This window comes from Schistocerca gregaria, chromosome 8, assembly GCF_023897955.1.
Source record: "Schistocerca gregaria isolate iqSchGreg1 chromosome 8, iqSchGreg1.2, whole genome shotgun sequence".
Lineage (NCBI taxonomy): Eukaryota > Metazoa > Arthropoda > Insecta > Orthoptera > Acrididae > Schistocerca > Schistocerca gregaria.
In genome coordinates this window covers 264215106-264228686 of record NC_064927.1, presented here as the reverse complement: position 1 = coordinate 264228686, position 13581 = coordinate 264215106, and the positions used below count along the sequence as shown (strand labels likewise).

The window sequence follows — 13581 nt, the reverse complement described above, 5'->3', positions numbered from 1 at the left end:
CCCCCGGTTTCTGAGCAGATGTCACTCCTGAAGTAAGCGTGTGGGGAGGGACAGAAGAGGGTTTGCCCCCAACTGCTAAGGGGGCAACAGAGGAAGGCTTGCCCCCAGACACTAGGGGGGCAGACAGAGATGCAGGGCCCCGAGGGCCCACTGAAGGCGGCATAGGTGAGGCGACAACTGCCGCTCGTGAGGGCGACGATAACGTGGCTGCAGCATAAGATGTTCGAAGGGAAACAGGATACAACCTTTCAAATTTCAGATTTGCCTCTCGATAAGTAAGTTGGTCCAGGGTCTTAAATTCCATTATCTTCAACTCCTTATGAAGAACGGGGCAATCCGGCGAGCATGGAGAGTGGTGCTCCCCACAGTTGACACATACAGGCGGAGGCGCACATGGAGAATCGGGATGAGAGGGGCGTCCGCAATCTCGACATGTGGCGCTTGATGGGCAACAGGAGGACATATGCCCAAACTTCCAGCACTCGAAGCACCGCATCGGGGGAGGAACTTATGGCTTGACGTCATAACGGTAAACCATTACCTTCACCTTCTCAGACAATACAGCACCCTCGGAGGCCAAGATAAAGGCACCGGTTGCCACCCTGTTAGTCTTGGGTCCTCTATGTACACGACGGACAAAATGTACACCACGTCGCTCCAAGTCGGCTCTCAGCTCATTGTTGGATTGTAACAATAGGTCACGATGGTAAATAATCCCCTGGATCATATTTAAGCTACTGTGGGGAGTGACGGTAACAGGGACGTCACCCAGCTTATCACATAAGAGCAACGCTCGTGACTGGGCTGGGGTGGACGTCTTGAGGACGATGGACCCATTCCTCATTTTAGACAACCCCGCCACTTCCCCAAACTTATCCTCCAGGTGTTCCACAAAAAACAGAGGCTTCGTCGTAAGAAAGGAGTCACCATCAGTCCTGCTGCAAACAAGGTATTGTGGTACGTAAGGCTCCCGCTTGGCACTAAATCTGCGTCTCTCCCACGGCGCAGACAACGAGGGGAACGACTGAGGGTCATATTGCGCAGCATCAAAGTCAACTCTGCCTCGCTTAGAGACGCTGCTGGCCGTGCCACCACCAGCTTGGTGTGATTTACTGCACTTCATTGTGCCACATCCGCCCAGATGCCACCTACTCCGAACGAGGGCTCTCCCCAAGGGCGCCACCCAGCCAAAGCAACGGGTACCTGGCCGATATCCCATTGCCCTGAGTCCCCGTGCCCCAGACAAGATGGGCACATACTCCTTGGATTGCATGGGGAGGAAACAGCTCTGGCATCTGTAGTGCGATCCCTGCATTGTCAGGGGGATCATCACATAAGGCCGAAACGTTTGAGACTCCTTTTAGTCGCCTCGTACGACAGGCAGCAATACCGCGGGCCTATTCCTACCCCCGAACCCGCAGGGGGATATAATGTTGGAAAAAAATGTGATAAATTGCTTAAATTTTGTCATTATACCCAAAAATACTCCCTTTTTTGTGAGAAATCCTGACATGATAAAAAAAAAAAATGGATTGCATTTTTGAAATCAGCACTGAAAAGTACATAAAAGTCAGTTATCAAATTTCAAACAACTTTCAAAAAATATTTTTTTGCAGACCCGTGTTACTGAGAAATGGGTGTGAACCAAAGTAGTAATGACTGTGTAAAGCATTACAAAAATATACGGTTGCTATACTGAATATTCCTCTTCAACAATTGCTCCAAATTGTGTCAATAGCTATAATTTTTATATTTTTGAACATTATCTAATACTTAAATAGCTGCATTAGGTTTCAACGTACAAAAGAGATTTTTTGAATTGCTTAATAATGGTATCTTACAACATATACTTCTTGAGTGAAAGAAATATCTTCACCTTGTTAGTGACGGAGAAGGAGCGAGGTGGACTGCGTACAATGCTGATTAGTGGCAACATTTCAGGCTGGGCAGCGAGCCATTGATGGAAATAAGGATACAGAGCTTCCACATCTCGCCTTGGTGGTGAAGCAAGGCCACGAACCACCCTTCCCCACAGCTGAGCCAGGCTGGATGAGTCCAATGGCAATTGTGGCAGGAGCCGTAGTATAAGCTTCTGCAAAATGGTAAGTTTTCATTAATGCTTTGGGGAGGGGGGGGGGGGGGGGCAAAAAAAAAAAGTTAAATGTTTTATAGCACAGATATTTTGTTTATGTATCACAAAATTTAATACACACACATTAACATTGAGAAGCGAAACAAAACAGAGTCTTTTCTCAAAACCAAGGAGAAAACAGGAGGACAAAAAGGCAAAAAGTGAACATAGACATGGTACATATTACAAAATGGATAGTAAAATAAACAGTCAGCTTCATTTTACAGAAATCATATGCTGCAGTTGCCAGTTATGTTATAGTTTTAGACATACAGCTGTTTTCAGCTCAGTTGCTAGTTATCTTCAAGTGTACTTAGTGTTTGCGCCGATGACAGAATGATCACACAATAACATGTAAAACTCTGAGTGATGCATTGTCTTGAATGCAGCAAAAACGATCAAAGCTTGTTTTCAATAGACACTTGTACTCTTACATTTACATCTAGACTCCTTATACATTCTTCTCACGTCACCGTATACTGCTTGGTGGAGGGTACTTTATATCCCTATTAGTTGCTTCCTTTTCTGTTCCTCTCAAAAATGGAGCGAGGGGAAAATGACTGTCTACATGCCTCTGTACGAGCCTTAATTTCTCTTATCTTTGTGGTCCCCACATGAAATGTTTATTGGCAACAGCAGAATTGTTATACTGTCAGCTTCAAATGCCTGTTCTCTAAACTTTCTCAATAGTGTTCCTCAAAAAGAACATTGCCTTCCCTCCAGGGATTCCCATTTGAGTTCCCGAAACATCTCCATAATACTTGTGCATTGTCTGAACCCATTGGTAATAAATTTAGAAGCCTGCCTCTGAACTGCTTCAATGTCTTTTGTCAATCTGACCTGCTGCAGACCCCAGACACTCTGGCACTACTCAAGAATGAGTGCACTGGTGTTCTATATGGACTATCCTTTATAGATTAAACACACTTTCCTAAAATTCTTCTTATAAACCAAAGTCTACCATTTACCTTCCCTGCTGCAATACTTACAAGCTTTTTTCACTCCACACTGTTTCGCAATGTTATGCCAAGATATTTAAATGCCGTGACTGTGTCATGCAGCACATTATTAATACTATATTCAAACATTATGGTTTTGTTTTCCTATTGTTTTGCATTAACTTACATTTCCTACATTTAAAACTAGCTGCCATTCATCAAACAAACTAGGAACTTTGCTCGAGTCACATTGTATCCTCCTATAGTCACGCAACGTCACCTTCCTGTACCCACAGAATGGGATATACAAAATTAACAGTGGTCCTATCACACTACCCTGGGGCCCGTCTCTGGTGAACACTCACCATCAAGGACAACATGCTGGGTTCTGTTTCTTCAGAAGTCTTTGAGCCACTCTCATATCTGGGAATCTATTCCATACGCTCACACCTGCATTAAAACTCTGTAGTGGAGCTCCATGTCAAATACTCTTTGGACATCTAGTAATATGGAATCTGCCTGTTGCCTTTAATCCATGGTTCACAGGATATCATGTAAGAAGAGGGCAAGCAGAATTTCACACAAGTGATGCTTTCTAATACCATGCTGATTCATGGACAGCAGCTTTTCCATCTCAAGGAATATGTTCAAGAATTCTGAAGCAAATCGAGGTTAAGGATATTGGCTTGTAATTTTGTGAGCCCATTCTTTTACACATATTATATACAGGAGTCACCTGTACTTTTTGCCAGTCACTTGGGACTTTGCACTGGACGAATGATTCATGATAAATTCAAGATAAGTAAGTGGCCAATGCTATAGATTACTCTTTGAAGAACCAGTCTGGGATTCCATCCGAATTTAGTGAGTTACTCGATTTCAACACTTCCAGTTGTTTCTCTGCACCAGGAATGATTATTACTATGTCCTCCATTTGAAAGTCCATGCGATTGTCAAACGAAGGTTTGTTCGTATGATCCTCCTGCAAGAATTTCCTAAATGTGAAATTTAAAACTTCTGTCTTCCATTTGCTATTTTCTACTGCCACACCAGACTGGTCAACAAGTGAATGGATATAAGTTTTACACCTACTTGGCGATTTTTCATAAAGGCCAGAATTTTCTTGGGTTTTAGCAAGATCTTTTGCTAACATATGACAGTGGTAACTGTTGTATGCTTCGCACATCAATCTGTTTACCACTGCACGAATTTCTACTAACATTTGCCTGCGAATTTCGTTGTTAAACCACAGTGGGTGTTTCCCGTCTTTTGTCCACTTGCTCGGCACATATATCTCCAGAGTACAATGTACAGTCCATTTAAACTTAGCATTAACCATCTGTATACTGACTGACGAAGTGCAACTGAAGTAATTCCATCCCAAAAATTGACATCCGCTACCTGTACAACGAAATGCATGCATATTTGCATTCTTGCATTCAACATTCTGGCAGTTACATCAGTTATTAATATACCAGAATTTCACACCTGCAATGGATTACCTTGCGCTTACATTAACCTGTGATCATGCAACGTTAATCACTTAAGTATGTTGCCTACACAAATGTATTTCTGAAATTTCAGTACTCTACAGTAATTATTTTCTGGTGTTCTGATTTTTTTCTTTCAGTCTACATAAGGAATCAAAATGGCCAGTACTAAAATGAAACACCTACAACTGTCCTTATGATGTCATTTATTGTATGGCTCCAGTTTCGGTGCCTCAGTGCACCATCTTCAGACCTTAGTTGATGCTGAGAGGGTTATAACCATCTGTATACACAATGTATCAGTGGCCAACTTCTGTAAGTGGCTTTCGCAGGCTGAACTGCTGAAACTGTAGCCATACAATAAATGACATCATAAGAATGGTTGTAGGGTTTCACTTTATTACACAAGTGAACGGCCGAAGTCTCCAAGACCTCCAATCACAATCCCGGACATACAAAAACAAAATGTTCAGGACTTGATTCCAGAAACTGCTTCAATTTTGAATAAAAATCATCAGCAATGGTGACCAAAAACTTCCAGAATAAGGAAGCACCTTCATTCCAGCAATGGCCTTGTTAAAGAAGCCCAAGGAGCCGACAGAGGTTGGGGGTACCTCCTTGCCCTTGGGACAGGAAACCGACTGTAAAAGTGGAAGAAGCAGCAGTAATCAACAAGATGAGGCTGCAGAAGGAAACAGAAATACTGCATCAACCACATTAGTTGTATCTACATGACATGTGACCTCTTACTAAAGAAGTATAATGATGATCTCTCCATTTGCAAAAGATTCTGGATTAATTCACCATTTAGATCTCCAAGAGGAGACTGTCAAGGGGAAGTGATAATGAGAAAAAGACTGAATAACCAACAATAATGAACTGTTCTACAAATTGGAATGGGGAATGTCAGAAGTTTGAATATGGTAGTGAAGCCATAAAACTTGAAAAGGGAAAAGCAAAGGGATCAGAAAAGTGAAGTGATGTGACATGAAGTGGAAAGATAAGAATTTATGATCAGATGAACATGGGCTACTAACAGAAGAAGAAAACAGTATAACACTAGTCTGAATTCTTATGAATAGGAAAGCAGGGGAGAGAGTTACCATGAAACATTCAGTGATAGGGTGGCGTTATCAGAATCAACATCAAACCAACTACAAAAGTTGAGATATATATGCTGATATCATGTCACAAGCAGAAGCTGTAGAGACAGAGAAAGTATACGAGGAAAGCAAATAAGTAATGCAATATGCAAAGGGAGATGATAGTACAGTACTCAAGGGTGATTGTAATGCTGCAGTAGAATATGGCACCAGGAATGAGTGAGGAATTGTAAGAGGACAAAAAGGCCTGGAGACACAGGAAGATTACAGCAGGACTATATTACGGTCAGATAAATTCCAAAATTAGATATTAGGTTGTAATGCGTGCCCAGATTCAGATACAGACTTGGATCTCAATTTAATAGTGATGAAGAGCAGACTAACAGAAGAATCACTGTGGAATTAAGTGGGTTGCTGAAGTACTGAGGAATGAAGAGGTGTGGTGAAGTTCTCTGAGGCTATCAGTACTAAGAGAACGAATATCACAACAGATAGATCATTTGAAGAGGAATGGAATCTCTCAAAAGGGCAAACACACATGTTAGACAGGCAAACATTGGTACAAGGAAGGTAACTGCAAAGAAACTTTGGATAACAGAGGAAATACTTCAATTGACAGAAGAAAGAAATAAGTATAAAAATGTTTGGGATAGCGAGTGCATGGAAGACAAAGTGAAATGGCTGCAAGAAATATGTGAAGAAATCAAAAAAATAAATTGTCATCAGAAGGACTGATTTAGCATACAGAAAAAGCAACAGTCGGTGAAATTAAAAGCAAATGTATCAATATTAAATGTGCAATGGGAATTGCATTGTTAAATGCAAATGAGAGCAGACAGATGGAAAGAAAAAACTGAAGGTCTCTACCTTTGACAGTGTGATTAAAGAAGAAATGTGAGTTGATATGGTAGACATAGGGGATCCATTAAATAATTTGACAATGTGTTAGAAAATTTGTGATCAAATAAGGCAGAAATTTCTAAATTCATTGGGGGATGGCAACCAAACGATTACTTAAGTTGGTATAAAGAATCTATGAACATTCAGACATACCATCAGACTTGGAAAAAATATCTACGCAATCCCAAAGGTAACAAAAGCAAATAAGAGTGAAAATTACTGCACAATCAGTTTAACAGCTCATGCATCCAAGTTGCTAACAAGAATAATATGAAGCAGAATAGAAAAGAAAACTGAGACCTGTTAGATTATCAGTTTGGCTTTCAAAAGGTAAAGGCAAGGCAAGACAGTTGTAACATTTTACTTCATAATGGAAGCAAGGAAAAAAAAAAAAAAAAAAACATCCAAGATAGATTCCCAGAATTTTCTGACACACAAAGAATTCCAAAGGTGTAAAATTAAGATGTCAAAATAATGAGAGAAATAGGTGTAAACTCTAGACAAGGACTGGTAATATACAATATGTACAAGAACCGTAAGGTAACAATAAGAATGGAAGACAAATAACAAAGACATGGAGGCAGCCATTCAAACCTATTGTTGAATCTATACATCAAAGAAGCAATGATGGAAATAAAAGAAAGGTTTGGGAGTGGAATTAAGATTCAAAGCAAAAGGATATCAACAACAAGATCTGCTTATGACACTGCTATCCTCGGCAAAAGTGAAGAATTACAAGATCTTTGAATGAAATGAATAGTTGAATGAGAAGAGAAGATGGACTGGAAGTAAACTAGAAAGAAAAGAATTTAAGTGTTTGAGATATAATGCTACAGAAGGACATTGAAAATTTTGTGGACTGATAAGGAATGAGATTGTGAATCAGTGAAAAAAGGAACACATGGGAAACACTGATAAGGACGAGGTACAGGATGACAGGATCTGTGATAAGGCATCAGGGAATAACTTCCTTAGAGCTAAAGGGAGCTGCAGACAGTAAAAACTGTAGGGAAATATAGAGATTGGAATATATTCAACTAATAACAGAGGATGTAGGATGCAAGTGCTACTATGACCTGAAGAGATCAGCGCAAGAGAGGAATTCATGGCAAGCTGTACCAAACCGGTCTGAAGACTGATGATTGAAAGTTGGACAGCTATGTCTTTGGGGGACGGAATCATTAGATTCAGAAACCAGACAATTTTTTTTTTTTTTGAGAACTAAAATAACCAATCTGTTATGTTTGTACTTTGGATACTACATGCACACAAAATTAGCCAAATTTGCAAATCTTCATAAATTTATCAAACAGTGCTACTACAACATACAAGGGCTCAAATGAAATCGACTGGGGAATGGTTTCATTTGTTCTCTGTACCAACATTATGCGAATGTACACATATTGTCTCCAGAGGCCAATTATTACATTTAGTTGTTTGGCACACAATTTAAACATCCTCGTATAAACAATGCAACAGGATGTAGTACACTATGAATAGTTTTCGAGAAATATTTTTTCCAAATTATTATGGTGCATTTTCATCATTGCAGTTTTATTATTTGCACAACTGCATAAAAACCGACAGGCCAGTGAAATCAGCAGGCAAAAACAGTACCACATTCATTCTCTATATTATTGTTATTATTATACCTCTTCTCTATTGTAAAATAACCAGGCATCATTTCATAAATTTATAATTACAGATTTTATACAGAAGTTTCAATCATACATTTACAATCAACATATTACTTCATTCAGTGCGTCTGTGCATGCATCGAATGATCCTTTTGCCATATTCTTAAGTTAACTTACTTCAGTTACTATTTATGTACTGACATGTAATGAGATAGTTCCATCAGCTCAGCATATTGAAGGTAAGTAGTACAGTGGAACTTGAGACATGGTGACTCATGAGCTGTGATAAGGCTGCCATTTTCAAGTACAGAATATTCTACTGGGACAGTTAGCACTGAGCATGATTGATTTACATGCATTTCAATCCAAGATTAGAGGGGCTTTTATTTAATGAAGTATTCTCGAGTCATTGAGTGCAGATGGACTCATGCCAATATGATTAGATTGAGAACTGAATAAACAACAACATACATAACTTTCTGTATGAAATAATAATTTGGAGAAAACAGTATCACTCAACGAACCCTGCCCTTCCGGACGCAGAGAATGCTTGCCAGACGATCACCCAGCAGGACTGCAGAGACTATTTTGCGCAGGAGGTCTTCTCTATTTTCTGTCACTGCTTCCCGTATTTCTGGTATGTCACTCTTCAGATCTTCCACTTGAAGTATTAACATGTACAGCTAGGGAAAAAAAGACACACACACACACATAACACACGAGTGTTTAACACTTTTTAAATTGAATGATTATCAAAAACAATAGAGCACTATTTAATATAATTGCATCATGCTTTGCTTCCTCCTTTAAACTTGGCAAACAATTTTATTTACCTACAATATCAAGCCCAAACTATAAGCAGACTTTCCGCTCTACGGTCAATGGCTAGTACTGAAAAAGAAATTATTCTATAAATTTCATTGGGGTAAAGCCAAATTCCATAATTATCTCTTTACATTCTGATATTACCGTTTCTTCTAAATTGTGCCCTTATCCCATTTCCTTTGTGTATGAGTTCTGGGGAGGGGAGAGAGTTTGAAACCACACTCTTGCAAGTTAGTTATTCACAGTACCATATTTGTAACTCAGAATTCTCTTCATTCAACAGAGTGGAACCTTTTAAGGAGATGGAATTTTCTCATGTTGCTGCGTTTGCCACCTGAGCGACCTAAGGATATGTAAATTTCTTTAAAATATCGTTAAAGGATTTCTAGCCATTATCATTTTATAAGGTAACTACAAAAGTGTGTATTGTTTATGTTTCATGTTTATGCACAGGGATCAGAGCAACGTGGCTGCATATACTTCGCTGTGAGAAGACTACAAGGACGCTGGTCAGAGTGAAACTGTTAGATGACAGCCAGCGTCCAGTAGAAGATACCGCCAATTTGTTCGGAGTCACTGCATCAATTACTTCTCTAAGAAAAATGAACTTAAATTCTCGTCATGGCGAATATTGTAAAATGTGATAAAACAGACCAGTGTGAACATGTTAAGGGATGAATATATTTACGGTGTTGAATTTTCTGAAAAAGGATATTATTTTGCACCTTTTATTCCTTGACTATTCAGATTGATGTTGGTGATTTTAAAAACAAAGTGACTGAATTTTTGACTTTATGAAAAAGACTCAGCTGATAAGATCTCCAGTAGTTACACACTTTGACAAAGTAAGCAACGGCATAAGTAATTGATATTTATGAAGAAAAGACACTTTAAAAGATATGGTCTTGAGATGCATAATGACTATTAATGCCAAAAGTGTTCATAGTGCTAATAATTTCTATAGTAATAACTTATAATTGGATAGGTAAAAAATCTACTCAGCAAGTGATCTTTTATCTTTGAACAACTCGCTTTTCTGAAAACTGGTGATAGTATTATGGAAAGGATACATTGCTACTCACCATACACAGGATGATGATGATGACTGGTTTGTGGGGCACTCAACTGTGTGGTCATCAGTGCCCTGACACATTCCCAAACTATACCACACTAAACACAGTCCAATCTAGTCACTTTCATGAATGATGATGGACTGATGAGGACAACACAAACAGGGACTGGATAGTCCCTGGGCAGAGAAAATCCTCAACCTGGCCGGGAATCGAATCCAGAGGTAACCATACACAGGAAACACAGAGTTGCAGACAGGCACAACAAAAAGACTGCTACACATTTGAGCTTTCGGTCAAAAGGCAAACACACACACACATTCACACAAGCATAACTCTACCTACCTACCTACCTACCTACCTACATCTCTCTCTCTCTCTCTCTCTCTCTCTCTCTCTCTCTCTCTCTCTCACACACACACACACACACACACACACACACACAAATGGCCACCATCTCTGACTGCTGAAGCTCGACTGCTTAGCAATCCTTTTGTTGTATTTGTCTGTGACTCAAAATCTCCAGTATAGGGTGTACAGCAATCTATCTTTTTCATAATATTGTTATAAGAAAAGCTAGTTTTTCATGCATTCCAATGTTCATGACATCATATCTCGTCACACAATAATATAATTTTGCAAGTACACCCACCGGTATAGGTGGGTATATCTTTACAAAGCATAGCGCATACAATTATATACTCTGTTCGTTGTAAGAATGAACCAGATGTAAACAAACACAAATGCAATGATTGGTCAAAAGCCATAGCGCATGTCCCCCCCCTCCCCTCTGCCCCCCACACACACACTGGTGGTGTTATGCTCTTGGAGTACTTCCTCCTTACATATTAGATACGTTGTTACTAAGTTACATTAAAGGAAACTGTAAGATATTCTAACATATTAACAGCCATTGATGTCTTCCTTAATCATGCTTTAGCTATGTTGTTTTTATTTTAAAAATCGTGTACAGTCACAGTCTCTGTACTGTAGTGCTCTGATTATCATGCTATTAATATGTAGTAGGAAAATGACTGAGGTTGCTTCCTGTTCTGTAGTGAAATACGCATTTGGAACATGGTTAAATTTACAGAAGAAAAAAAAAGAAAGACCGGCTTTGAAGTTTTCCAAGGGACCGTATTTAATACAGTTGATATATAAATATACATTGGATATATGGTGGAATTGGCTGCATAGTAGATTCATAACTTAGTGCATTTCATGGATCGCTGGTTCAAATATTGTTTTAGGTTTTTTTTTCCCCATTCAATTTGAAATAGCTACATGTCGTAATTGAAAATTCATCATGATTTTTTAGGAATAATGCATGTCTTCTTGTTTTTAATTACATACTGCATGCAAAATTCCTGGTTTCACTTCAAATATTAATTCTTAATTATCAATATTTTATGAAAGATTGTTAATAAAGGTTGCTTAAATTAAGAAAACATAACAATTTAATTTTTAGGGCAAAAATGAAACAAAATACTCTATACTCTTACACGAACCAGAGTGATCAATGTCATGGGAACAGGAAAAACAATCTTTTTTACAGTATCAAACACACCATACAAATGCTGCATGTTCACATTTCTCTCTGTTCCATTACAATATGAACCCAACAGAACTGATCTGGAGTGAAGTTAAGGGATTCGGCCCAAGAAATAACAAGACCGTTAAGCTGCCAGACATACCAGAAATAATGCACACACCGTTTTCACACGTCACTGGTGAACGGTGGTGGAATATAGAATGGCAGTGCCAAGGAGTCTTCATGGATTTTGTTGTTGATCGACTTGTTACTTTCAGTATTCAACAGTACGGAGAAATCCCTGCAGTATGCTTTTGTATCACACAATCTCACTCAGAAAAATTACCCTGTGTTTAAGTTAGGAATTTTCATCATTCATCTGTAATTATAATGCTATGCTAGGTGAGAATGAGAGCATTTTATGCTTTCCATCTGGTCACCCAAGAAGTTTGTGGTAGTCTTGCCAAATATTGTTTCATTCACTTTAAAACTTAAATGACATTTGAAGCTATATTGTTTCTTCGCTCGTTTGGCTGGCCAGTGCTGTGCAGGTTTAACGCGCCAGTAAAGCTGTTATCCCGCATAATTGCTCAGTCTATATGCATGTAACACTGCATAAAACACATTCGTATGATTGTACTTGACTGTAGTCAATACAGCTTAGCTTCAGCTCCTCGTGACACGAAATCCAATGAGATTCAAGCGAATGTGGAAGAATACATGGCGTAATGTTTACAACAGGTTTATTCTTATGATGAACAGATTATAGTCGTAAAAAAGTAATACATTAAAATATCATACTTGATACTGAAGTTTATCTATATTAACAGCAAAAACTAGAGTAGGTGGTGAACTTTTTTTCCCTGATTATCTTGTGGAAGGAGTAATTGAGGAAACGTTTTGATAAGGTTTGAAATTACGTTATACCGTCCTAACACAGTCATTCTACTCTATCTCACTGTCACCTGTACACTTCATAAAAGTAATGCAATTCATTGCAATGATCACACTTTGACATTCTGTGCCTGCCAATGGTTCTATTCTGCTTTTCCTACAAAAATGCACTTTAGAAATCTATTGTACTTAATTAGATGCCCAATTGGCATGAACCAGTGATCTTTTCCAATTATTACATTTGTCAAGAAATCCACAATGTTTTTGTAACTCATCTTCATCGAAATTTCATAGACTACATTAGTTCATTTTCTACAGACTACAGAAACTTACCCTTTCTATTTCCAAAAGAAGCTGCTTAGTTTTCCTCAAGTCCTTCTGCTGTGGTGGCAATACTGCATCACTGGTATCCGTGTTCATGATGTCCATATCAATTATCTTCCTTGGTGCAGTGACACTTCCAACCTGCAACAAACACCATGTTACCTTTATTTACTAAACATCAGCAACTGGCTTTTGTAACAAAGTAAGATCCAGTGTCTACTTTAACAACCACATCAACCAACTGTTTTTAAAACCAGTGAAATCTTAATTACTACAAACTCACTAGTCTAATTTAGTTTTAGATATACAGGTCAATTGATTTCAGGCCTAGCATATTCAGTTCAATTATGTTTGAATATTTATCACAGTATAATGTCCATATATAATGAAATAACCACTGTAAAATACCATTTACTATACTTATAATTTACAGAGGGCAAAAATCAGTCTAGTGCCTAGCCATTATCAATGCACTATTTTCTAATCTCGATGCATGTTAGTTCCCTGTTGTTCAGGCATCAGTCACAGTTCTTTTCGAATGGAATGTAATCTGATGATTTAGTATACTGTTATGAGAACTTCAAATTTTGTCAAAAACAGCTGTATGGCTGTGTGAAAATGCTAATAAAAATTGTATGTAAATTGGTTAATACAGACTCAAGATTGCACAGATAACAAACACAAAGGGATAATCCAAAATTACCAGAAACTGCTATTTACAATACTTATACATTGATT

At 38.5% G+C, this 13581-nt stretch overlaps 1 protein-coding gene across 4 annotated transcripts in view; it reads right to left on the bottom strand.

Moving 5' to 3' along the window:
* Positions 1–13581, bottom strand: part of LOC126284282 (protein PAT1 homolog 1) — a 113585-nt gene that overhangs the window by 28541 nt on the left and 71463 nt on the right. For all 4 annotated transcript variants that reach the window (XM_049983106.1, XM_049983109.1, XM_049983107.1 and 1 more), the window contains exons 10-12: positions 12853–12984; positions 8724–8882; positions 1877–2092 (exon numbers count right to left, since the gene is read on the bottom strand). In XM_049983106.1, coding sequence (XP_049839063.1) covers positions 1877–2092; positions 8724–8882; positions 12853–12984 — 507 coding nt within the window. The remainder of the gene's footprint in view (positions 1–1876; positions 2093–8723; positions 8883–12852; positions 12985–13581) is intronic.